General features: G+C 34.3%; 3 protein-coding genes and 1 long non-coding RNA gene across 4 annotated transcripts; 2 read left to right on the plus strand and 2 right to left on the minus strand.

The window, feature by feature from the left end:
* Positions 1–444: 444 nt before the first annotated feature.
* LOC105328192 (uncharacterized) lies at positions 445–2,184 on the plus strand. Its single transcript, XR_900160.4, has 3 exons — positions 445–545; positions 904–1,024; positions 1,988–2,184. It is a non-coding gene; the product is annotated as an uncharacterized lncRNA (long non-coding RNA).
* A 918-nt stretch (positions 2,185–3,102) lies between these two features.
* LOC105328191 (small nuclear ribonucleoprotein F) lies at positions 3,103–6,087 on the minus strand. Its single transcript, XM_034451618.2, has 3 exons — positions 5,938–6,087; positions 4,476–4,601; positions 3,103–3,979 (listed from the first exon to the last, which is right to left on the minus strand). Exons 1-3 carry the CDS (start codon positions 5,941–5,943, stop codon positions 3,848–3,850), a joined length of 264 nt encoding a protein of 87 aa, XP_034307509.1. The 5' UTR covers positions 5,944–6,087; the 3' UTR covers positions 3,103–3,847.
* A 155-nt stretch (positions 6,088–6,242) lies between these two features.
* On the plus strand, positions 6,243–10,675 carry LOC105328190 (mediator of RNA polymerase II transcription subunit 20). The gene is made up of 4 exons (XM_034451617.2): positions 6,243–6,320; positions 8,759–8,913; positions 9,437–9,708; positions 9,977–10,675. Exons 1-4 carry the CDS (start codon positions 6,307–6,309, stop codon positions 10,187–10,189), a joined length of 654 nt encoding a protein of 217 aa, XP_034307508.1. The 5' UTR covers positions 6,243–6,306; the 3' UTR covers positions 10,190–10,675.
* An 815-nt stretch (positions 10,676–11,490) lies between these two features.
* LOC105328189 (urocanate hydratase) lies at positions 11,491–23,207 on the minus strand. The gene is made up of 21 exons (XM_011428958.4): positions 23,012–23,207; positions 22,313–22,443; positions 21,503–21,656; positions 21,189–21,317; positions 20,715–20,776; positions 17,990–18,056; positions 17,549–17,605; positions 16,834–16,920; positions 16,543–16,694; positions 16,089–16,197; positions 15,395–15,465; positions 14,944–15,041; positions 14,455–14,563; positions 14,091–14,179; positions 13,689–13,759; positions 13,440–13,538; positions 13,180–13,279; positions 12,748–12,829; positions 12,420–12,468; positions 12,065–12,115; positions 11,491–11,808 (listed from the first exon to the last, which is right to left on the minus strand). Exons 1-21 carry the CDS (start codon positions 23,135–23,137, stop codon positions 11,668–11,670), a joined length of 2,034 nt encoding a protein of 677 aa, XP_011427260.3. The 5' UTR covers positions 23,138–23,207; the 3' UTR covers positions 11,491–11,667.
* Positions 23,208–25,013: the final 1,806 nt, after the last annotated feature.

Raw genomic sequence — 25,013 nt, forward strand, 5'->3', positions numbered from 1 at the left:
ATAAGCTCTAAATTTCAACCACACCAAAGATCATAGCCATTTTCTGATTGGATAATTTGATCTCGCGAGAAGTTATTGTTTCAATATGTCTTCCATGTGTTAGTGTCGAAGAAAATTACTTCAACTTTTGTTGATATTAGAACATAAAGGTAAGTTTAAAGAAAAACAGTTAAGGTCACCGTGCAAAAGGACTGACTCATGTTTTAGTAAATAAGTTTATGAAGTGAATAGGGATGAAAAATACGTAGAATTTAACTCAATCTACAGATAATGACTCAATTTCCTTACCAATGTACTCGACATCTTGCGGAAACAAGTCTTCTTTTTCTTGCAGAAAAAAAAACCGCGTTATGTAGCCCGTGCGGGATATCTATATATAGCTCGTTTGGGTCATAATAACCCGTTTGGGATATTCTATCCCATTTGGGCGATTGGTCCCAACCTGTTGAAGGATATTAACATCTTTTAGAGTAAATTTAAGGAATTTGCATCAACATGGGAGCGAAGTCAATTGCAATGGCACTCTGGAAAGAACCTTTTGTTTGGTAACTATATAGATATATACATCATGCAATACACAGTATAAATTATATAGATTTCGAATTATCTCAGACTGCTTTTTGAAATAGATTAAGCAGTAAATCATATTCATTAACTTGTTACAACTCTCATAACTTCAGTCCTGTTACAAACCATAGTATGATTATATCAGCAGAAGAACAAGTGACGTATAGGCTAAAAATATTGATAGGATATTCGCAATAGAAAATAATTTGTTGATTTTGAAAGTTGTTTTGAGAGAGAGATGAGAGAGAAAGAGGAGAGAGAGAGAGGATTGATATAATATATCTAGATTAAGTATTGAAGAACTCATTTCTGGATTGGTATTTTATGATTGAACAGGAAATTTGGTAAGAGTCTGGGACTGTTTGCTGTGGTGATTCTGATTGCTCATGAGATGTCAGCAGCAGATGCAGCCAATGTTGCTGATATTACAGGAAATGTCCCAACTGGAAGCTGATAGGTATGTTAAGATTTAACTCAATCTGCCATTTTCATAATTTTAATATCAATGTATAAATTAATCTGAGACTTCTGTGACATTAATGCTCATGTTTTTATGTATGGGTAGACTTTATAGGTTGTAGCTATTTGTAGTAGGGCCTATAAAAAAAATTGTGTGTTTAGGGTAACACTGATGAAAAAATTAGGGTAGGTAGGTAGGGATTTTTAATTTATTTTATCATATTATTTTTCTGCATGAATCCTAAAATGTTTGTTTGTGTCATATTTAAAAACAGTTTTTTTAATAGAAATAATATGAAATTCATAATTGGATAAAAACAGACATCTAAAAATGGTAGGATCGGGGCATTTTTGTAGGTTAGGTCGGGTTACCCTAAACATAGAACTTTTTATTTTTAGGCCTAGTCTTATGAATTTCAACATATACTATAGAAAGACTTGAGGAAATGTCAGTGAAGTTTAGGATTACCATTGCCTCATAAACAGATATTGGAATCTTAAAATTAAACCTTTTTTTAAGCACTGGTAGATAATATGGCCTATTTTTCTTTATTGCCTTTTCTGGAATTTAATCATAAAAGACATCAGCTGTCCTTGATATTATATCACATTAACCTTGCCAAGTGCACCCTAGGATTTGTGTTAACATTTTCATCATGTGTGCAGTTTGGCAATGTTAAGTAATATGAGGATGATTAAATTAGTGAAAGCAGATACATTATGAAGATTGAGCTTTGGTTTTGGTAATGGCTTGTCAAAATTAAAATAAGCTTAATATATAGTTTCACCTATTATTAACTAGGTTTTTCAACTGTTAACTAATTCCTTATTTTGCAATTTGAGCAACCACCACTCAGAATGTATGAAGAAACTGGTTAATACTGCATTGCTCATCTTTTATCTAATGCTCAGCTGGATTGTTGTGTTTCACAAACATTGTTTTAATGTTGTGTTTTTTCAGATCAGACAAAAGAATGATACCTTTTCCGATAGAGAAGCAGAGTGTGATGAGCTGAAGTTATTACATGAATTTTAAGGACATTTATTCAATCAGTGTGATATTCATCATAGTTTTTACTGTAGATGTGTGTATGTGTAATATTATGGTGTCTTCATCACTGATCATCTTTATGAATAAATTTGATTTACACAATCGAATGGTATTCCTGCTTGTTTCTGTTGATAGTACAGTGTTCTGTACATGTACATTTCAACAATACACGAGACGGTAACAATACATATTTAATAAACCTCAATTTCTTTTTTACCAAATTTACCATGTAAAAAAAAATCAGAGTCTGACGCTGTACTCTAAATGCAAGGTAACAACTATCTTGTGCAAGTAGTCAAATCAACTTTAAGAAAACCCAATTCAAAGTAACAGAGTTGAGACTTCACATTTGGTACTTAAATATAACTTGACCAATATTCCAAGTCACAGAAAATCAATCCAAATGGGGGTAGATGTAATGTTTTGTTGAAATTGATCTTATTTGGAAATTACAGTCATATTCATGCAAATATACTCCTCTAAAGACTAATTGCAGCCCATTTTCTCTCTGGTACCTCTTGCACATACATATTCTATACATTTAATCACAAAGAACATTTTCGATTAAGTCTGCCAGCCTCAAAACAATGGCAGATTGTATTACCTGTGTTTTTTAAGTGCACCAATTTTCATATATCAAATATTTTCAAGCCTTCATACATCATTTTGGACTTAACCATTCAGTTCCTTCCCTCCAAACGTAGGCTTATGACAGCCTGATATTAGACTGAAGTTACTTTTTCTTAGGCTATGATGGGAGAACTTTCCCGTAAAATTCAAATAGAACAGTCAAACTGTTATCTCAAACTAGATGGGACTGTTTAAACACTTTGAGATATCAAGGGTAAAATACCTTTGAAATAAGTGGCTGGGACTTGCATATCGCTTCCACATACAATGTACCCATTGTATTCAATATATCAGTGTTCGAGATATCTAAGTTTAATTGTAGTTGGCACATCTACATGTATTTTCTATGTTTTTAGTTTTGACTTGTAATCATTAATATAATAATAATATGTATATGTAATTTTCACTTTCTTTAATAACTCTGGACTGTTAAGTATACAGTTTCTATGCACATCTAATTCCTTTATACAAGGTACATGTAGATAACTTGCTCACAAAGTAAGCACCTGCATAAGGAAAAGCACTGCTATTAGTGCTATACTAAGTCCAGTCAAATGAATGCAGGCAAATTCATGATAATATCAAGAATACAAGTTGGTCAATTAAGAACACAATACAAACGAAAATACTGACATTTGAGGTGCCATGCCTAAAATTTATATATGAAGGGACTCGTCCATAATGTGCATTATAATGATAATTATAAGTTTACAAGGAGATAAAAATCCACCCTTGTGTCCTTCTTGATAAACTTCCCTGTAAGTCTAATGAGAAGTCTGGATTCTGGATAAAATGTTGCTGTTGAAAGTGCAATACACAGTTCAGAAAATTATAAAAAGAAATGCAAATTTTCTTCAAGTAAGCTTCTTGCACTTGACTTCTTTTATCATGTATACACATAACACTATGTTATGGTATAAACATGTACAACATTTTACGTTTCAATAAAAACATGATGCAGATCACAAAATCTACCTCATAAAACAACACTCGTACATACATACTGTGCTAAAGTCAATGGATCAGAATTGAAAACAATGAAATATACAAAAGTGTCTGTAAAATGGCATATGTATTATGACATGATGAAATGAACATAACGAAGATTGCTGCCTCTTCCAGCACTTTGTGAGGAAGTTATCAGTCCTTCATCTCTCCTTCTTCATCCTCTTCTTCCACTCCTCGAATATACAGGACATTATTACACCGAATGAGAACTTCTCCAAGATTGCCTGTTTGCGCTCCATCAATATATTCTTCTGTATTGGCAAGCTATGAACAGAGATGTCATTTTTAAAACAATGTGCTGTATTAAGATATTCATTGCTTAAATTTTACATTTAATCTTTTAATTATTAAAACTAATTGTTTTAAACACATCTTCCGCACTCTCAAAATTTTAATGTTTAATAACAATTACCCGGTATAGTACTGCATAAATTTATTGTAAGAAACCAAAGTATTTACTAGAATCCATACTTTTCCGTCTACCATTACAGAGTTGGTGGAGTGTGATGACCATTGGAATTATTACAGGCAATTATCTAAACCTGTTGAACTTGATCTAAAGAGCAGATGAATAGTCTCATCAACAAGCACAGATCTACAAATCATACTCAACTTTTCAGTTGAAGATCATGATTTGTTCATGCCAACTTGACATATGTAATTCTCCTCTTTACATCAGGTTTAATAGTTTACATTCATATACCAGAACTTCTCAGAAGTAGCAGTGTGGGTTTTCTTATATAGTACAAGCCCAGTTTACCTGCAGATTCATGTAGCCATCCACAGACACCAGGTATCCTTTGTATTCCATGCCCCATTTTAGTTTCACCATCACTGGTTTACCTGTAAGTCCATTCAGAAATGGCTTTGGGTTCATAGGTAAAGACTGAAATTGCAAAAGAGAACAATATTTAATATATGCATCAACATATCTTTCCTGAACTTCAAACGCTTTTTGCTAAAATATTTCTTCAATCTGCTCTATCACAGTGTGGCAGTGGTCTGTGATTTGGAGGAGTAAAGTAATTATTGTCAATACAAGTACTAAAACTGTAGGCTTGACCAATCCTGCACAGATTAACTATAGGGAGGCTTATCCAAATAAGATGCTACATGTATAAGGATATTTTTGTGAGTGATTGAGAAAGCTCACCCTGTTTATCAGGCATCTATAGTTTCACAGGCCTATAAATTTCTATCAGTAAGCCGTTAAATGTATGGGAAGTTCAAGAGAGAGATATATACCCATATGAAAATACATATAGATAGGGTATACATGTATATCTCTCTCTTCCCATATATTCAATGGCTTATTGATAGAAGTCAGTGTCATGTGATAGTTTTTTTGTTAATATTTGCTATTTACATATGTGACTGTCAGACCGGTTCGAATACCGGCGCCAGATAGCTCAGTTGGTAGAGCACCTGACTAGAGATTCAGGGGGCCCAAGTTCGAAACCCGGTCTGGTCCGTCATTATTTCTCCCATCCCATTACATTTGGTGCCGTGACCAACCCCTGGAACTGACAGGTGAACTCCTGCCAGGGGAAGAGCCTGGGGTGATCTTCGGGGACAAAGATCATTTAAGGGTGGAGGAATGTGACGGTCAGACCAGTTCGAATACCGGCGCCAGATAGCTCAGTTGGTAGAGCACCTGACTAGAGATTTAGGGGGCCCGGGTTCGAAACCCGGTCTGGTCCGTCATTATTTCTCCCATCCAGGCGTTACACATAAATTTAAAAAAAATCAGTCCAATCCATTAATAATTATTTACCACACTGGCGGTTCATATAACTCAAAACATTAAAATTTAACATTATTGCAAATATCATCAGTATGCTGTTAAAATAAAAATCTAAATTTGATGTGTTTTTTTCACTGCTCTCATTTCACCAAGCTGACATTTAAATTCCTCTAGCAGAGCCTAAAAAATCTACACATTCATGACAGTGTTTAACCAGATACATGTTATCTATGTCTCTGGGACAGGGTTAATATGTTCACAGGCATCTGCATTTCTATCAATAAGCCGCTAAATGTAGGGGAAGAGAGGGATATATGTACCCTATCTATATATACATAAATACATTTTGTATTTATGTAGAGATTTCCCCTACACTTCGCGGCTTATTGATAAAAATTCAGAGACGTCAACCATTAACCAAAAACTTGAACTTTATTTGATAAATAAGAATCTTGAAAAATGTACCAATTCTTCTTACCGCCATTGTTTTGATGGAAACTTTGACAAGTATAAATCTTCTTTTATTATCAAGAATCCCGACCGGCGTGCTTGTAACGTTTGGCGTGCGCAATCCAAACTATTTTAGTTTTAGGAAAACGAAATAACACTGAAAAAGAAAATCTTAAACTGAGACATGAATCCTTGTTTAAAAATTTGTAAACAAAAGGTGTTTGTTTGAAAATTAAGCAAATGTTTTAGCAACTATCATAAGAAATATGTATTTCCCGTTTCCACCACAATTCGATTTCTTTTTAAATTTGTTTTGCGTTTTGTTACTTTATCACATTAAAAATTTAACCGGCGCAGCACAAACGTGAAAAAGAGGGAAATGTGTAAATAATATAGAATGGGAGTTGTTTGGTAAATGTCTTGACTTTAGTTAACGTTAACACGTCTAACATTTTTAGTATCTTTTTCACCTCTTAGATAAAAGGGCACTAATTGACTTATTGTTCATATAAATACTTAGCCATACAAACAGAGGAAATTCGGTATTTTGTTTACAAAAGAGAAGATTAGAGTGCAGGGTATCTTATCCGCTTGGTCCTCTTTTACAGATAAGGTAGATACATCTTGAGTATGTTACAGTTATGTATGTGATAGAGGACCGAATGGATATTATAAGATGCCCATGTGATGGGGTCTTACATGTATTAAGAAGAAGTCGGGTGTATTAATAAACATGATAAATATTGACATGTTTTGTCTGTAATTATCTGTTTTGGAGAAATGCAACGAAAACTTGCACAACTCATTAATTGTATGGTTGTAATCGTGGTTAATTTTATCATGATTAATATTTATTATCTCTCTAAATGCATTCCTTATAAAATCATTACTTATTAACAGGTCCAGTACAATCACTAAATTTAGCTATGTGGCTTGATTTACCTACATAGTCATAGTTTTATTTACTTACCTGAAGTAGGTTTATTAAGCTACCTTTATGCAATTTTGCATTTTATGTAAAACAGACAAAATGTCGCAAGGAACTGTCAATCTATATTTGTACTGTGTAGTTTTATAAAAGCAACCCAGAGCAAAAATAGTTAAAACATCGCTGCGTTTTAGCAGTTTTAAGGAAAACATGCATTTCTATTGTTTGATTAACTGTATGACACCTTGTGTGCGATGAGGCATGGATAATTGCGATTGCTTCATATTGTGCTGAATTATTACTAATCAATCATCATGTTAACCAGAACTGTTCTTCTTTGTTTTCCCATTTAGAAAATAGCTGTTTGGTAACACATAAACAGTTATACATAGCCCCAAAACTTTTAAAACTTTGACTGCATTTGCGCAAAAAGTGCAACAGTTTTAAGAGTGATTTTTATATGAATTGTTTTCAGATCAGTTCAAAGTTGAAAATTGCTGCTGCACCTTAGTATGACTTTTAGTACAAATGCCCATTTTAATTTTAAGACAAAAGTATGATTGAGTAGCTGAATAAACCTACTTCAGGTAGGTAAATAAAGCTATGTAGGTAAATCAAGCTATGTAGCTAAATCTAGTGATTGTACTGGGCCTGATAAATACAAAATAAGTCTTTTTCAGCTTCCATCCCTTTACTTTCAGCATTTTCTCACTGTGCATTCAGCCAAGCCTTATGTTTAGATCATAATTGAATTCATCCACCAGTGATTGCTCCTTATTTATACCAATGTGACTTTTAGACCAGTTCAACGAATAGGGTATAAGATATAGTTCAGTTGGGAGTACCTAACTCAGTAACTTGTGATTCAAGGGGCCTGGGTTGACCCATCACTTCCATTTCTCCCATCTCACTACATCAGTGCATGTTTAAAATGTGCCAGCCCTTGTAACTGAAAGGTTAATTCCTGCAAGACAATAGAACCTGTATCTTTGAAGGCAAAATAAAGGGGTAATGGTCAGTCTGGTTTGAATACCCATGCCGCAGGATAGCTTGGTTGACTAGACATTCAGGAGGAGAAATAATGATGGTAGGGACTAGGATTAAAACCTGGAACCCCTGAATCTCTAGTCAGGTGCTCTACCCACTGAGCTACATGTATCTGGGCCTGGGTTTGAATCCCAGGTGTGCTACATTATTTTTACTCCCATATCCTTACACTAATCATGCCCATATCTGTCATTTTGGCTTCAGTGACATTTCTTACTTCAATTTATTTTCAGAGATTTGTGAAAGCTTTAGATGCTTCAACATTATTACTTCTTAGGTTTGTTACTGACTGTTTACAGAAATTTATAGGGTTGGTAAAATATTTAGTAGGCGAGGCAGAGCCGAGCCTTCTATGGACTTTTCCGACCCCACAAATTTCTGTAAACAGTCAGTAACAAACCTAATAAGTGTTTTGTTTTGATGAGGACCTAAAGTTTGATATGTAAACAAACAAAAGATAATTTATTACACTTAAAATCATAGCTTAGTCCTCTAATTTTTAACTTTCCTCGTCAGTCGACTGTGCAAACCTGGATGCCATTGTATTATCATAATATTATGTAACAGGCAAAAGGGGGGGTCACTGTAAATATTTTGGGGCTTAAAAATTAAAGGTACAGTTGAACGTTTGTGTAAAAAATCTGCTCAAATAACGTTACGTCCGCCATGTTGCCGTGTAAATTTTGACGCTCGCCATGTAAAAAAAATTATAAGCTATAAGCTTTTAAAAGGCAATCATGTGACGCGATTCATCCAATGACGTCAAGATATTAAATTTATTTGAGATTGACAGAATTTGTAGAATTTGATTTTGAAACATGATGTTTAACTGATCAATAAAATGAATAATATGTAATTTTTTTTATGGTCATAGTGTGTTTGCGTGTCCAGTCCCTGAGGGTAAAAGTGGGCAGCAGGTGGTGGATGGGCTCCAGAAGCAGGTGGAAATGATGGGAGCCACAAAGTCAGGGAATTTTCTAGTAGACTGCGAGACCTACCAGTCCAACCCACAGAATGTCACACAGACCCGTATGTACATGTCTTATATATTTTATGTGTCTGAAGTCATAATGGTATTGCATTGTTTGAATATGGGATTATTCATGTGAACATGGGACAATTTAAGAAGATGGTCTATAGCTAGCGCATACATACTGGCTGTGATTCTGTTTATGATCTTCCTTTTGTAGAGGAAGAAAGAAGGGAGGTTGAGGCTTCATTGTGTCTAATTTTGAGAAAATTCTGTTTAAACTCTTTGAAATATATCTAATTCTACCTTCTATGGTATTATTAACAACAACTGATTTACTTGCCAATGTCATTGACTAGATTAGTAACAGCATTTCTTCTGTTTCAATTGAAGACATTGTATGCACATGCACTATGATGCAGTAAGTTACTGATTATGATTGAATTTTTCCTGAAACATGATACTTCATATATTAAAATGAGCTCTATAGGCACAGAAATGACATTCACTTGAACAGTATAATGAAACCAAGTGGTTTCTGCAATCATATATTAAACTGTTCTTTTCTTGTCATTGTTCCAGCTCAACAGTGCGTGGTCAACATCCTTCACAACAGTGAACACCCGGCATCCTGTTTTTCTGTCACAGAATCGGGTCAGATCTTAGTGTCTGACCTACTTTTTGAGGACTTGATGTCCAAACTGACCATGGCAAAGGCAGGCAGGGAGAGTTTTTACTCCCAAAGAAAGGGCTTCAAAATTGAGTCTCGGGGACAGAGATATGAAGTAGGGGACTTTATCATCAAGATTGGGTCTGTGTCCCTGGCTTCTAATTTTCGAGGGATTCTAATCGAGGTGTGTAAAGACTGCACATATCATCTTCATTTTTAATTTAGGACGTTGATCCATGGAATAGCTTTTAAAATAAAATAAAAAAGAAATAAATGATGAATGATTTTAATGAAATATGCTTTAAATTAAAAAAACCATCCTTGGTTTAAGAATTTTAGAAAACCATTGAAGATTGCACACATAAATTTTTCCCCCCAAAAAATTGAGAGGTATTTTTTTTTCAAATTTCAGCATATTCATGCTAATAACAAACTGCCCAATGTTTTTTCAGGTTGAATATTGCCCATGTGTTATCTTGAATGAGTGTTGGAACATGATGAAGGAACTACTGCAGAGCATGGTGGGAAACTCCGCTGAAACCCCTCCACCGGTCCTCAAGCATAAGCCAGACACTGTGTACACGCCCTCAGACACCATTCTCCAGTATCTAGATCACTTCAACAACTTCAGGAAGGCTGTGTCAGCTCCCCCTCCCAGCAGGTGATGCCCCTCCCAGCAGGTGATGTTTTGTGGATCATAGGGGTGGAGGAGTTATAGTGTACAACTGACTGCATACAGAACAGTGAGTGTAACAAAAAGCATGTGTCCACATGTCCACACTTTTCTAAAGCAAGTACAGGAGTGAAGAGGGGAGAACGTAAACCACATAATGAACAGTGAGTGTGGGATAAACCCCAAAACATTGTGTCTCTCAAGGAGTAGAGCAAAAGAGATGTCCATGGTGGAAGACCAGTGCTAAAGTGACAACTGTCATGTACATGTAGGAACTGATTGCCTTGCCTGCTGCATCTGTTACCTAACAGAGAGCATGGTTGATGTGGGTGCTACATGTATATAGTGAACAGTACTCAGGCAATAATTAGCTGATGTATTGTAACTCAAAATCTAATTCATATGTAAATATATTTCTTATTGTTTAATAGAGAAATTGAAATACATGTACCATTTACTGCGATATGTTCCAATAGTGTTTTTTATATCTTTCAATTATAAAGAATGCCTAAAAGATTTTCAATTGCAGAAATCATTAATAAGGAGTGTATATTTAGTGTCTGGTACCATTGAAATTTCCTGCTTTTTTCCTTCATTTGACTTCCCTGTGTCACTGTAACCTATTGAATTCTTTTTCAGTATTTTGTAATAATATGTAAACTCAGAGATTTGTACATGTTTTAAATGTTTAATGTCAGTCCCAATTTCCCAATATGAATGCAAATTTGATGTACAAATGTATTATAATATGCATAGAGGAGAATCAATGGATACCCAAACAATAACATGATACAGTAAATGAAACAGTAAATGATCTGTATAATTCTTTATACAATATGCCCACTGTTGGTGTAATTAAAAAGACTGTAATTTACATTTTCAATTTACTTATGACATTTTACAGATTATTTAAAAGTTATGGGAATTTCTTAAACAAATAAAGAATTATCTGCTTGCACATATCTATAGGGGCCCAGATTCTCCCACTCCCCCACTTAAAAGTTACCTCATCTGCATGCGTGGATGTTTGAAGGGGGTGTCAGGGAATCTACCCCCGGAATTTTTTTTTTTAATTTATTTATTTTCACATGGTAAAGTTATGTATAGAATTGTTAAAGTGTTAAAAAAAAAGTACCACTCTTTTAAAAATGGTTCTAGTAATAAGATGAAAGCACACAATTTAAGGTACTTGCTTAGCTTTTTCCTGCATAAACAAAAGATTTAAGTTCAGATGCAATGTACATTAACATGAAAAATTGTATTCAGATACAAAAATATAAAATTAATCAAAGTGAATATAAGTCGATGTGTAATTCTGTTGTTTTTTGTTTGGTGACAGTACATTTTGATATTGGCCTAAGAATTGCAGGATAAAAAGGATAAAAGAATACGTGTACATTTACCAAAAAATGCATGCACATGTATTTACATGTAGGCATGGCATGCCATTATGATGCTATAAACAATAGTCTAGTCTTTGAGGACCCTTTTCAGTAGATCTTTATCCTGCACATGATAGGGCACTGTCACTTTCAGGCCTGGGTTTTCTTCCATAGTTCTACAGATAGTCTCCTCTGCTTTGGCATTTCCAGCCCAGCTCCTACGGTTGACCTGTACGGTGTATAATACAAAAAGTTGCACCATTTACTTGGTCACATTTTGTACAATTTGAATTTAATAAGAAAGTACATTTTAAAAAAAAAATATTGCCCCCCCCCCTCCACTGTCCATGCCATGTCCATGCACTGCAACTGACAGTAATGGTGATAAAAGAAAACCCCATTATTACTTATAACCAATTTTTTCACTTTATTTTCTTTTGATATTGACACTTCTTATTAATACATGTATTACTCTCAATACTCACCCCATTTGAAACGTCCCAGGCTAACATTCTGCGGGCTTTCTCCCTCGCCTCCTACAAATACATATAATATTAATGCATATATAATACACATGTATATGATATATTATAATATTATATATAAAGAGGAAGAATTAATCAATAAAATCATTGTTTAACTTGCATTAAAGCCCATACTGTATACGTAGGAAGTATTTTTAAAATTGAGAAAATTAATGTAAGAAATCACTTGACAAATATTTAAGAAAGCACATTTTATCTCTAATAAGTATGTAGATTCAGCAACAAAAAACTTAAGAAATAATTATTTTTTTTGGCTATGCATGGTAATTTAGTACATATATTAAAAAATCCCTACATTGGACCCGTCTAACACCAGCCCAAATCCACCATTAATGACTTCGCCCCTGAAAAAAGAAAAAAAAATATATAATGTGGTATGTCTGATAATTATCAGTCTCAATATTTATACGATATGCAAATCACCATTATCTGGTCAAAATACCAAAAAAAAAAATCACAAAATAACCGCAAACTAAATGGATAGTATAAAGATTAGTGATAAATGCTCTCTCTCTCTCTCTCTCTCTCTCTCTCTCTCTCTCTCTCTCTTAAACTTAGTATACACCATAATTTTTTTACCCCTAGTGATGTAAAGAAAAAATAAGAAAACTATTCGTCCTTACCAGCCCACCCCTCCGCCGTTATGTAGCGCCACCCAAGTGGCTCCACGAAAGGCGTCTCCTATGCAGTTTTGAACCGCCATATCTGAAAATGAGGAACATGTAGAATCATGCAGTTCCAATATCGACATCATTTAAGCCGACCGATTCTCGAGAATTAAGTGGTCATTAACGGAAAGAATGTGTTTTTAAAAATGGAATCATCTTAGTTTATATTTTACGTAAGAAAAGGAATAAATACTGTATACACGGAAATATTCGCCTCCATTTTATTTTCGCCCATTTCGCCCTCGTTGTCAGCGGGCGAATTTAAGATTGGGTAATGTCTCAAATAATATCGCTTTGTCTGGGCGAATTCAAGACGGGGCGAAACCGTTTACAAGCAACGATGGACGGAAATTACACGGGGCAAAAATAACCCTGTATATACAGTACCCGCACAGAAGGCCGATCCGTCATATATGTTAGAGGTTTCCCTGTAGGGACTGTCTGTTCCACTAACGTCATGATGGTCCCGACTTATCACCACTGGTCCCTGTGGAGAACAGAAAAATGCGAATGGAAGGGTGAAGGGAAACGGAACAAACTAATAGAAATAATCACATACTCATACTGCGTACTTAGTACATGTATAATACTTTAAACAGAACTTGCGTGCAATTAACCGATTTCTTTCCGATTTTACATGTACATACTTTAAGTTTCTTGGTTCCCACTGCCTCGTTGAATGCAGTGGCTATTTCTTTTCTGCCGTTCTGATCCGAATAGAGTATTCGTGCTTGTGATCCAACCACCTGTTAATAAAAAAAAAAAATGGGTCGCATCAAAACATTTAAAATCCTATTTAGATTGATGTCAAAACTCGGGGATGTTGTCTGTATTCTGTTTTTATTGCCCAAAAAAAACCCCGACTGTCTTATATTGAAATGGAGCAATTGACTGACCAGTTTATTTTGATTGGCCTCCTTGATCCATCTGATGTTGTCTTCATATTGTTGTTTGGTGTTAAGTGAAACTACGTACGTATTGATAATTATATTAGAATCTAAACAGAAATTGTTAATGCATTTTTTTAAATTCATTTTTATTTCAATATCAGTAACTATTTTCATTGTATTTCATTTTGTAGTAAAAATTAAATATAAAAGATTTGAGTCGTCGTCAAGATTTTTAATTTTTTTTCTAGAAAATATACGAATGTTTTATTAAAATAATAATTATTTTTCATTATGGTTGTTCTCTTTTATATAAGGAAAAAAAAAGAAAAAAAATTGCGATGAATTTTACCTCCTTCTAAAATTGATATTTAATTCAATGTCTATTAAGATAGTATCATCACTATGTACCCCCTTTATTTATGATGTCTTCTAAAACTGAAGTGGCTATTTCGTCCGTAATATCCAAGTCACCGGGATCTCCGGAGGTACAGACCCATCTACAATGCAAATTACACTCACAAAACTGAGCAATAAAATATATATTACAAATAAATCCGCAAAACTTCTTTATATTTGTGACAACATTGAAAATCTCTATATAACAGCAAAACATTTCATTTAATATGTTCATTGTACATTTATGCATTTATATCTACATGTATATGTATAAAATTGAGTTAATAGAATGATATTCATTTTACATCAATTTTAATTCCGTAGTTCGAAAAACTGGTAAATTTTCCCTTTGTTCTATATGTTTTTTGTTATGTACCTGAAAGGACCAAAGCCGAGAGAAAATATATCTCCCATGATGTCCTGTACGTATGACGGGTAGCGGAAGGTGGTCCCTGTCACCCCCGACTTCTCTCCCACATCCGCCCCTCAAAAAGGGAAAGAGAACATCATTAAACATGTGTTCATTCATTCATTCAGTCGTTCATTCACTATGTCGATCTACATGTATTGTTAATTATTCTTAAATTTTTCTCCGAGGAACCAATACCTTATTTTCTGAATTAGAATTAACCTGCGGTTTCTTGAATAAATGTTAAAAGTTCTCAGAATATAACTTCTAAATGATATTTTTACAAAGGTGACATTATTTACTAAAAATTAGCGAGGGAATTGCTCGTCTATAGGATTAGTGCTTTTAAGTCACTAAGTGCAAAATTTAAACATCTCAAATCACAATCTCCTTAAACGGGTTTCATCTCTCTCTCTCTCTCTCTCTTTCTCTCTCCAAACAACCAGCAACCTTTACCAGCTCTCCCTGCCTCCAATAAAAAGGCGTTGCCATAGTCCCAGAAAAACATCCCTCTGACGGACAGTCTATTAATGGCATCCACATGACGCCTCAAACTGAAATTCAGTTAGCTGGTCATAAAACGTAATTCTGTATTTTCTTTCTTTTCTTTCTTTCTTTATTATTATAGACAATTCAAGTGACCTGTATTTTTACTATAAATTCGAATAGAGTAATGATAAATGAATCAAACAAAGAGTTTTAAAGGGATTTGGATAGTTGTGACAATTCTAAGACTGTGTGCTATAGCTATAGTACGATGTAGGAAAAGCTTACTTACGTGGATGTTTTTTTTTTTTTTTTTTTTTTTTTTTTTTTTTTTTACATATCTTTATCTTTTAAATGTATATCCAATGGATAAATTGCTGATAATCTAACATTCATATAATAAGACAGTCACATGCATTACCTTTCTTGCACTAGGTTTTTAAATCGGACGGGGTTTTCGTGCATTTCAACTCGTGCCTCCTCGTAAGACAGCTAAAAATGAATGTTTAAGCTTTTTAAAGAAAAACATAAACTACGCAGAACCCAAGGCCATCAATATACACTGAATGCCAACAGTAGGTATTAAATTATTTTATTCTCCTATATGTACATATATATTTCAATTAAATCAAATCCTGCTTTTCAAAGGTTTTAACAAAGCTAATGACAATACTGCACAGTGACATTACTTTTTCAGAATTATAGAAAGAAGCATTATATACGCTTAATGCCAACGAAAAATAACCAATTTTATACATTAACACCGACCTCTTAATTTAGACATGTTTTTATCGAGCAACAACATTACCGTTAAAGACGGCGCATTGTTTGGTCAACAATACTACTGAAGGTTCTTCACTAAAAACCTCGACATTAGCCATCGCAATGAGATATTTAAATGCATCTATTTATTTCAGAAAGCTTGACAATAAAATGCTTTCGAAAAATTACATTGTAAAAACTTAACACAATGTAACATATTGATTGTTGATTTCCGGAGGTAAAACTATGTACATAGCGGAATACAACAGATGACGTGAATGGAAGCTTTTACGTACGTCAATTATACACTTAAGAGGGGTTTCATTTTATTTGTTATACCTGTATGCGTTTACCTGAACAGGGTAGTATCCTCCCTGAAACGGGTTGTGACAACTTGTCTGGTCCGAACCAAGGTCTACAAGCAAGTCTCCGGTGCTCTCATACTCATACACTAAACGCTCCCTGGAGGTAATTTTCAAAAGTAGTCAAAAGTAGTCAAAATTGTACAGGTATTCTATTTTGTTCATATCTTATATATTTATTCCTTAAAAAATTCTAATTTCTTATCAAACTTAAGCTACTCCTGAAAGTATCTATAAAATGTCATACAGCACATATACTTAAGTTATACATATGATAATATTATGTACTTCAGTAATTTTCATATATGGTTCTGTGTTGTTTATTATTATTTGAGTACATAACCACCTTTTTTAGTATATCACATCGCATTTCATTGATTTTTTAAGATTCCATACGTCAATCACACGCATTTCCGAAATCGACTGCGTATAATTAAGTTCATACCATAGGTCGACCACGTTTCCACGGTATCCGATGCTGCACGCTTTCTTCTGTTTTTTGACTTGCCGTATGAGGCTGATACATTCGTCTAAACTGTCCGTGACCTTCATAACCCATCCTTGATTGTATCGCTTCTCCAAAGCTTCTTTGCTCACCTAATATCATTAAGAGGAGAAAGAAAAAACCCTACTTTTATAAATCACGTGATATTTTTTAAATTAAAATTCAAATACTTACTATTCTAATTGAAAAATCGATTTCGTCATATGATATTTATAGGAGATATGGACCTACCTCTGCAACAACACCAATGCAGCCACATATAGCAGCAGCTTTTGGCTGTGCACCACTCATGCCACCCAAACCAGAGGAAACAAATACCTGTATCGTAACAACACATTCCATATGATATATAACAACCATTATTGATCACAATGAAGATCACTTAACTATTGTTATTAAGTATGTTTATTACTAAAAGATTGGTACATGGTTGTCTTTATGACAGTTGACTTTTGACATTGCTCTAATTCAGATGTAAATGAATGATCATGACCATCTTTCTTCACATCAAAAGTAGAGTCATTTACGATATTTAAGTTCAGTGCTCGTTAAGCACGGGTGTATTAGAAATCTTCAGTTGCTTTAATCATCTTTTACCGTCCAATGAAATCATAATGGACTTCTCTCTCTGTTTGGTACAGGCACCTGTCTGTTTGTATTTTATGCTCGCTTCGCTTCTTACCACTGGCCATTTATTTTTGAGCTTTTGAAAATTGATTTCAAACTTAAGAAAAGTTCACTATCTATTTATATTGTTTTTGATTATGAATTTTTATCGACCTCCGTCATTGCGGTGGCTTTACTAGGTATATGGTTTAATTACCGTTTATACTTGTTGTAAATTATTTTACGTGCGCTATGTAAGTCATTGTCATTGTCCAATTCAGGAATTGATATTTACCGGAAGAGGAAATATGCTTCTTAATTTCAATACACGTATGTTTACCTTGCCTGCCATATCGGTGCATCCCAAGTGTTTGCGGGCAGCATTCAATACAGTCAGCTGAAAATAGATATCTTTCATTGAAATACTTATCCCTTTTGGTTTATTTTTAAAAGTAAAATACTAATACATAATTTGATATGACTGTTTGTCTGTCTTTTTTGCATTTTATTTGCCAACAGTTGTATATATGACTTCCACATTGTAAATTATGAATATAAGGTGAGAGTTTTACAAAATGCAATACGTATTGTGAGAAGAGGATTATTAAAATTAATACAGAACTCCTGTGCAATTCGTTCTTCAACTAAATGTTTAATTGAATGGAAAGCAGTGTCCTCGCACTATATTTTATTGTTAATGCACCATCGCCAAAAACGTGCTTTTGTTTGCAAATTACAACATTTGACGAAACAAAAGGGGATGATAGCTTGATATACATACTGTGGTTCCGTGTACGATCCCCTGGGGTCCTATATAGCAGTAACTTCCTGCCGTCATCTGACCATACCTGTGAGTTCGAAGAACACACATATTGTCAAAATCTTCTGGATATACATGAAATTTCGTGTCTATCATTGATGATTGTTATACTTTCATGTTAAATACTGAAATCTGATTGGTTAAGACGCAGTTAATAATATTTACTAATACCCTCAGCGTTAGCAACGCACTTGGCAACGGGTAACATTAAACAAGAGGCCCATGGGCCACATCGCTCACCTGAGGAACAATGGGTATTATAAAATCAGCTTAATGAAGTCATAATACAAACAATCTGGAATATGTACAATAATACATGTAGATCCTGTAAAAATAAAATCCATTTCCCCCCCTGGATATTCTTATGTTTTTAATCATTAGTCCCTTTTCTAACAGGATGATTTTATAGTCATATCACATGTTGAGTATTGAAGTCCTCAAAAAGATCCTTTACAATTGTTTATATATGGGATATTAAGCTACATCAAACTCTGAACCTTCTTGTGAGGCCGAAGAATTGTCCTGGAGCCAAAGTCTTAACAATTATAAAGAATCATCAGGCTGATTAGTTTCTGAGAAGAAGATTTTAAAAGATTTACTCTATATATTCCTTTGTAAAACTTTTACACCCCCCCCCCCCCCAATGTGGCCTCACCCTACCCCAAGGGATCATGTTTTCACAACTTTGAATCTACACTGCCTGGGGATACTTCAACACAAGTTTCAGCTTTCCTGGCTGTTTAGTTTCTGAGAAGAAGATTTTTAAAGATTTACTCTATATATTCCTATGTACAACTTCGACCCCCCATTGTGCCTCACCCTACCCCCAGGGATCATGAATTTCACAACTTTGAATCTACACTGCCTGGGGATGCTTCCACACGAGTTTCAGCTTTCCTGGCTGATTAGTTTCTGAGAAGAAGATTTTCAAAGATTTACTCTATATATTCCTATGTAAAACTTCGACCCCCCATTGTGGCCCCACCCTACCCCTGGGGGTCATGATTTTCACAACTTTGAATCTACACTGCCTGAGGATGCTTCCACACAAGTACCAGCTTTGCCGGCGAATTAGTTTCTGAGAAGAAGATTTTTTAAAGATTTACTCTATATATTCCTATGTAAAACTTCGACCCCCCATTGTGGCCCCACACTACATCCAGGGGTCATGAGTTTCACAACTTTGAATCTACACTACCTGAGGATGCTTCCACACAAGTTTCAGCTTTCCTGGCTGATTATTTTCTGAGAAGAAGATTTTTAAAGATTTACTCTATATATTCCTATGTACAACTTCGACCCCCCATTGTGCCCCGCCCTACCCCTGGGGGTCATGAGTTTCACAACTTTGAATCTACACTACCTGAGGATGCTTCCACACGAGTTTCAGCTTTCCTGGCTGATTAGTTTCTGAGAAGAAGATTTTTAAAGATTTACTCTATATATTCCTATGTAAAACTTCGACCCCCCATTGTGGCCCCAGCCTACCCCCGGGGGTCATGAATTTCACAACTTTGAATCTACACTACCTGAGGATGCTTCCACACAAGTTTCAGCTTTACTGGCTTTCTGGTTCTTGAGAAGAAGATTTTTGAAAATTTCTCGAAATTTTTCATTAATTTCTAATTATCTCCCCTTGAAAACGAGTGTGGCCCTTAATTTTCACAACTTTGAATCCCCTTTGCCTAAGGATGATTTGTGCCAAGTTTGGTTGAAATTGGCCTAGTAGTTCTTGAGAAGATGTTGAAAATGTGAAAAGTTTACGGACAGACAGACAGACGGACGGACAGACAGACAGACGGACGACAGACAAAATGTGATCAGAATAGCTCACTTGAGCTTACAGCTCAGGTGAGCTAAAAATGTTACATGCGCGAAAATTATGCGCGTACGGTTCGCTGTAGAATTCACGTTATTCCTATATAAAAGCAGTAAAATTTTCTTAAAATTTTAAAAAAAGACATTCAGTATAACAAAATAAATAGTGCCTGTTTGGGAGGATAACAGTTGAAATTGACACCCCTCGAAAACCAATGTCAACCTCCGCTTCGCGTCGGTTGACAATAGTTTTCTCGGGGTGTCAATTTCAACTGTTACCCTCCCAAACAGGCACTATTTATATATTGTTAAAATATTCATGTTCTGCTTTCTGTCTTGCCCATTACTTGGATTATTCACGAAACAGCTTGGTAACAAATCATTTTCACCTACAGTTGGTCTAATAAACTAGAAATTTGTGCTTGTCTCTCTGCACGAAAGACATGGCAAAACAAAATCAACATTATTTTTCAGTTTTTAAGTTGTTTTTATTATTGGCTGTTTTCTTTAGTAACCTGTTCGCTACATACATTTCAAAGGTAGATCTGCATACTAGTATACACATGTCATAATTTATGTTTGTCCTTTGCAATAGAGGTCTGACGATTGCACCCAGAACACCAAAGGTTAGTTACAGTAATACAAATGTCATGATGCTTTAATTCAATTTAACATGTCTGTATTGTTTGAATCGTTTAATTTGTTCGATGAGTCTAATTTTTCACTTTGAATTGAATAAAATACACAAAAAATAGTAGTTTCATTATTTATCAACTATACATGTGCACGAATATTGTCAATATATTTGTTTACTTAATTAGGGTACAGTAATTTAGTTGTTATGAAAAAATATAAATTGTAAACTTACAAGGATACTCCAAGAGCAAACATCTTTTCATACATTTCTCTGGAAGAATAATTTGGGATTACCTATATTGAATAAAGAAAAAGATCTTTCTGGAAAGTCGCATTGTTTATTCGGTTCCTTCTTATTATCACAAATTGAATTTTTTTTAACAGATTTTATTTCAAAGGTTCAACTAGTTTACTTGTGTCTGATAGGAGTTAGTCATACATGTATATATACAACGGAAATATTCAATGAATTGGTTAAACTCAATAATTTACCCGCCTGATTGATCTGAAACTTTATATATGATACGTTTGGTCATAAAGTATTGAGTAAAGATGAAATCAATATGTTTTAGATTTGAATATAACTTTTTATCCTTAAACAAAGATTTTCTTCTTAAGGAGATCAATGAAGTCTGAATATGGACACGGCCTTTCTACCCCTTTAAATATTAATAACATTCCTTGGTTTTTTTTTCTAAGTTCCTACCATTCCGTTGGTGACAACAACCCTTGGTGCTGAGGGGGAGCTAGGGAACAGTCCCGCTGGATGACCCGAGTACATCACCAGGGTCTGCTCCTCCGTCATCTCTGATAAGTACTTCATCGTCAACAGAAACTGTGAAATCAGAAACGTAGGTGGTTGAGGAACAATTGTCAAATGAATACTAAAGTAAAATCGTTTTGCTGCTGTTGATTCATAAACAAAAAGCAAAAACAAACAAATGAAGAAATAGAAAAAAAAATTCTCATTTTGATTAATTTTTGATTTTTTTTTCTGTTTCAAAATGCACAAAATCTTACTTGAGCCCAATTAGAGAAAACCTGTCCATTTCCTCCGTAAGTTACAAGTTCTTGTGGAAACTGAGCCACGCACGGGTCAAGATTATTCAGAATCATATGTATAATGGCGGCTGCATGTCTAGACCGAGCAGGGATCTGATCTATGGGATATGCTCTGTGATTGATAAAATCTTGTTATAGTTAACAGGTAGTCGGAGATGTCCGAAGATCTTTATACTTCCGATTATTGATGAGCAAACAAATTTCCCCTTTCAATCCATACACATCATTTACAAAGAAGTTAAAAAGTCGATAGGTTACGTGCATTATTGTAAACTCTTGTATGTTTAGGAGGTTGTGTGGTCAAGTCTGTCTTGAACTTTATAACATGATATCTTTGGCCATAGTCTATCGTTTAGTAAAAACAATTCAAATATTTTACCTTAAAAATTTGAACATAATTATATATCTCTATATAGAGCTCTTCGTGTAAAGGAGGTAAATAAAGCCTAAAAATCACAACTACCTAGCCCTCTTAATGATTTCGATAATTTGTATATATATACAGTCTATATGATAGGACACAACTTAAATATTGATTAATGAAATCTAGAGTAATTCTAAGCATGTAGAAAACATGTAATGCTTTCAGAAACAGCATGTAATTTTACGTCATAGTATTGCAACATACATTTTAAGCAAAAGTAGGGTCAAAGTTAATGCATGTAGTTTGTTTTTTCTGGTCACCCTGAATGTAATACAAACGTTTGTTTTTAAATGAACATTTTAATTTTTGCCGAATCCTATATATCTTGATTTTATAAAATATACCTCAGTTCAGTCGTGGGCATCAATCTGTACATGTAAATATGTCCGTAATTTCTTAATTCATCGACGAACTCTTCTGCCAAAGTTTCATGGATTTCCGGTGGAAAATATCTCAAGGCATTTTTCAAGGCCAACTACGGGGTATAAATACCATCAGATTAGAACAGCAGCAATGTAAATTTTTCATAAATATACATGCACTGTAAAATCTTTTCCATAATAAAAACTCCATACACATGTATATGTCCAATACTTGTCGGAGGCTGATACAGTGTGTGGTATGGAACGGATTTGTATTATAATATTTGTTAAATGTTTAGAAAGAAAAGAATGGTATATAACACATTTAATTTAGGTTTTTATATTCACAATTAACAACAAAAACAATTGTACAAACATGTATGCTATGACATTACCAATTTATTCAAGGTTTCATAAATAAATCTTCATATTGCAACTTCACAAGTTTTACAAAAAGTTAAGCCATGGCTGTCAACGTTTCATCACAGAAAACGATTCTGAATCATTGTGTTAGCACAGGAGATTTAGATTTAAAATATAGTATCTAACATATACTAATCGTTTAACCAAAGTACAACTAGGATAATGAAGCAAAATAATGAGAGAAGATCAGAGATTAGGAATTCATTTACCATTTTGGATAACGAAACGAGTACATTTAAGCATAATTCAAAGCCTTACCGATTGTTCTTCATGACTTAAATTTGGCGTTCTTATAGGTGCATGTGCAGTAGTTTCATCTCGAGGCTTTTTCGGTGGTAGGGGATCTATGGGCAGCCCTTCAAATATTTCCTTCAAAGACGACATCTTTGTTTGTCCTTGTCCTTGTACAGTAATATTGGTGTCGTTGCGGGCCACTGTGCGATAAGCTCTTACTGTGGTAAGTGACCTATGAGTAGGGTTGTTATCTTCAAAATTTTGACAGGTAACATATGTCTCTGTTAACTTAACTCGTTGACTGTATAATAGTATAGAAAAGCGCAAAAGATGGCTTGTCGTCCTACCGTTTGGAACTAATAGTACTATATTTGTGTTTTAGATTCGGTTAAAAAGAGTGTTTTCTCTCTTTTAGGTTTTGCTCATATTTTACTTTTTAAAATCAAAAAGTAAAGCATATTTTCCTTAAACAAGTTTTATAACACGGATTATTTTATATTAAATATGGAGTGATTTGCAATTTATTATGCACATTTTATGCTTTACAATTTAATTCTGTAATTGTTGACAATGATGCTGAATATTATGAGCTATTTTCAAGATCGATCTATCTGTTGATAACTCTCTGGTCACGCGATGCTGTAAAACAAAGAGATTTGGAGAATGCGTATTATAGCACAAACACAAGAGCCAATATATTGGCGGAATTGAATATTATAGCGCACGCGCCATGTACATGGCATTGCATTTTAAAATAAGATAAAATGTGTTCTTGCATGTTTGATTAACGGTTACGACCAAATTTATTTCCGTGTTCACTCAAGCTCGTGAACACAACAACATATTTTTAACTAGAGTACAGGGTAAACTGTCGTTGATAACAATACACTTACTTTTGTCTAAATCTTCAGTAGATACATAAACACTTCATTTATTGGTGTTGGTGTGTAATTTTTGTTGATAAACAATTTTCAGTTTTATACTTTAAAATTTAACTTAGCGACTGGGATAAAAAAACGTACAAAAGGTAATACAAAGGTAAACTGCGTTTTATGACAATACACATTCTTAAAAAAAAATGTCAGTTCAATTTAATAGTTAGAGTAAAGTAAACTTCAAGACCTTGACATCTGAGAAACTTGGATAACAAGATTTTAGAAATAACATAGCATACAACATACCATACAAGTTTTTGAGAGGTCATTTCTTGTATTCTTCTTTTTTGATTTACGAACGCTCACATTAATATAACTGACAAAAATAAATCATTATTTCTCAATCCAATGTTGTTTTCTTTTCGTGGTACCAACTGCAGACGTGACAGCGTAGATTTGAACGATGTTGGTAAATTTGTCCGTAACTGTTTCCATTTCGTGCAGATGATTAGGGTGAGTGAATGTTGGCGTAGAGGTTATACGGTATAGATGAGGCACTGATGACTGCAGGGTACACGTAATCAAAGCACTGAAGTACTGACAGAAGTTGATATTATTTTAATTTTATCAATTATCATTCATTTTTAAATCAACGATACGTAATTTCACATGGCAAGTAGTTTCTTAGCTTCTATTTGATTTTTTTGTAATATGAATTCTCGGGCTTTTCCGACAAGAATTCCGAGCTATAGACGGAAAGCTCGTATGAATCGTTTTGTGTAATATTTTATAATATAATGAACGCCATCAAACTCAACGATGCATAATGGATCAGTAATCGAAATATTTCTGGGAAATTGTGTCGAAACAATTTTTATCAAAGAAATAATAATAAAGTCTAGTCTACTCCAGTATCGTATGTTTCTGAATAAAGGACTAAGGCCAGACACTACTGTAAATTCCTTATATTACGCGAGTACTTAATTCCGCGATCTGGCGGTTTCGGATCAAATCGCGAGAATATAAAATCGCGAACACGGAATTTCCATCCTTATTTCTTATAGTTTTGAACTCTTAGAAAATAATAGCGAGGTTTTAAAATCCGCGAAGGGTGCTTCTCGCGATTTTACGCGGATATCAATTCCTCGCGG

Source organism: Magallana gigas, chromosome 4, assembly GCF_963853765.1.
Source record: "Magallana gigas chromosome 4, xbMagGiga1.1, whole genome shotgun sequence".
In the NCBI taxonomy this organism is placed as follows: domain Eukaryota; kingdom Metazoa; phylum Mollusca; class Bivalvia; order Ostreida; family Ostreidae; genus Magallana; species Magallana gigas.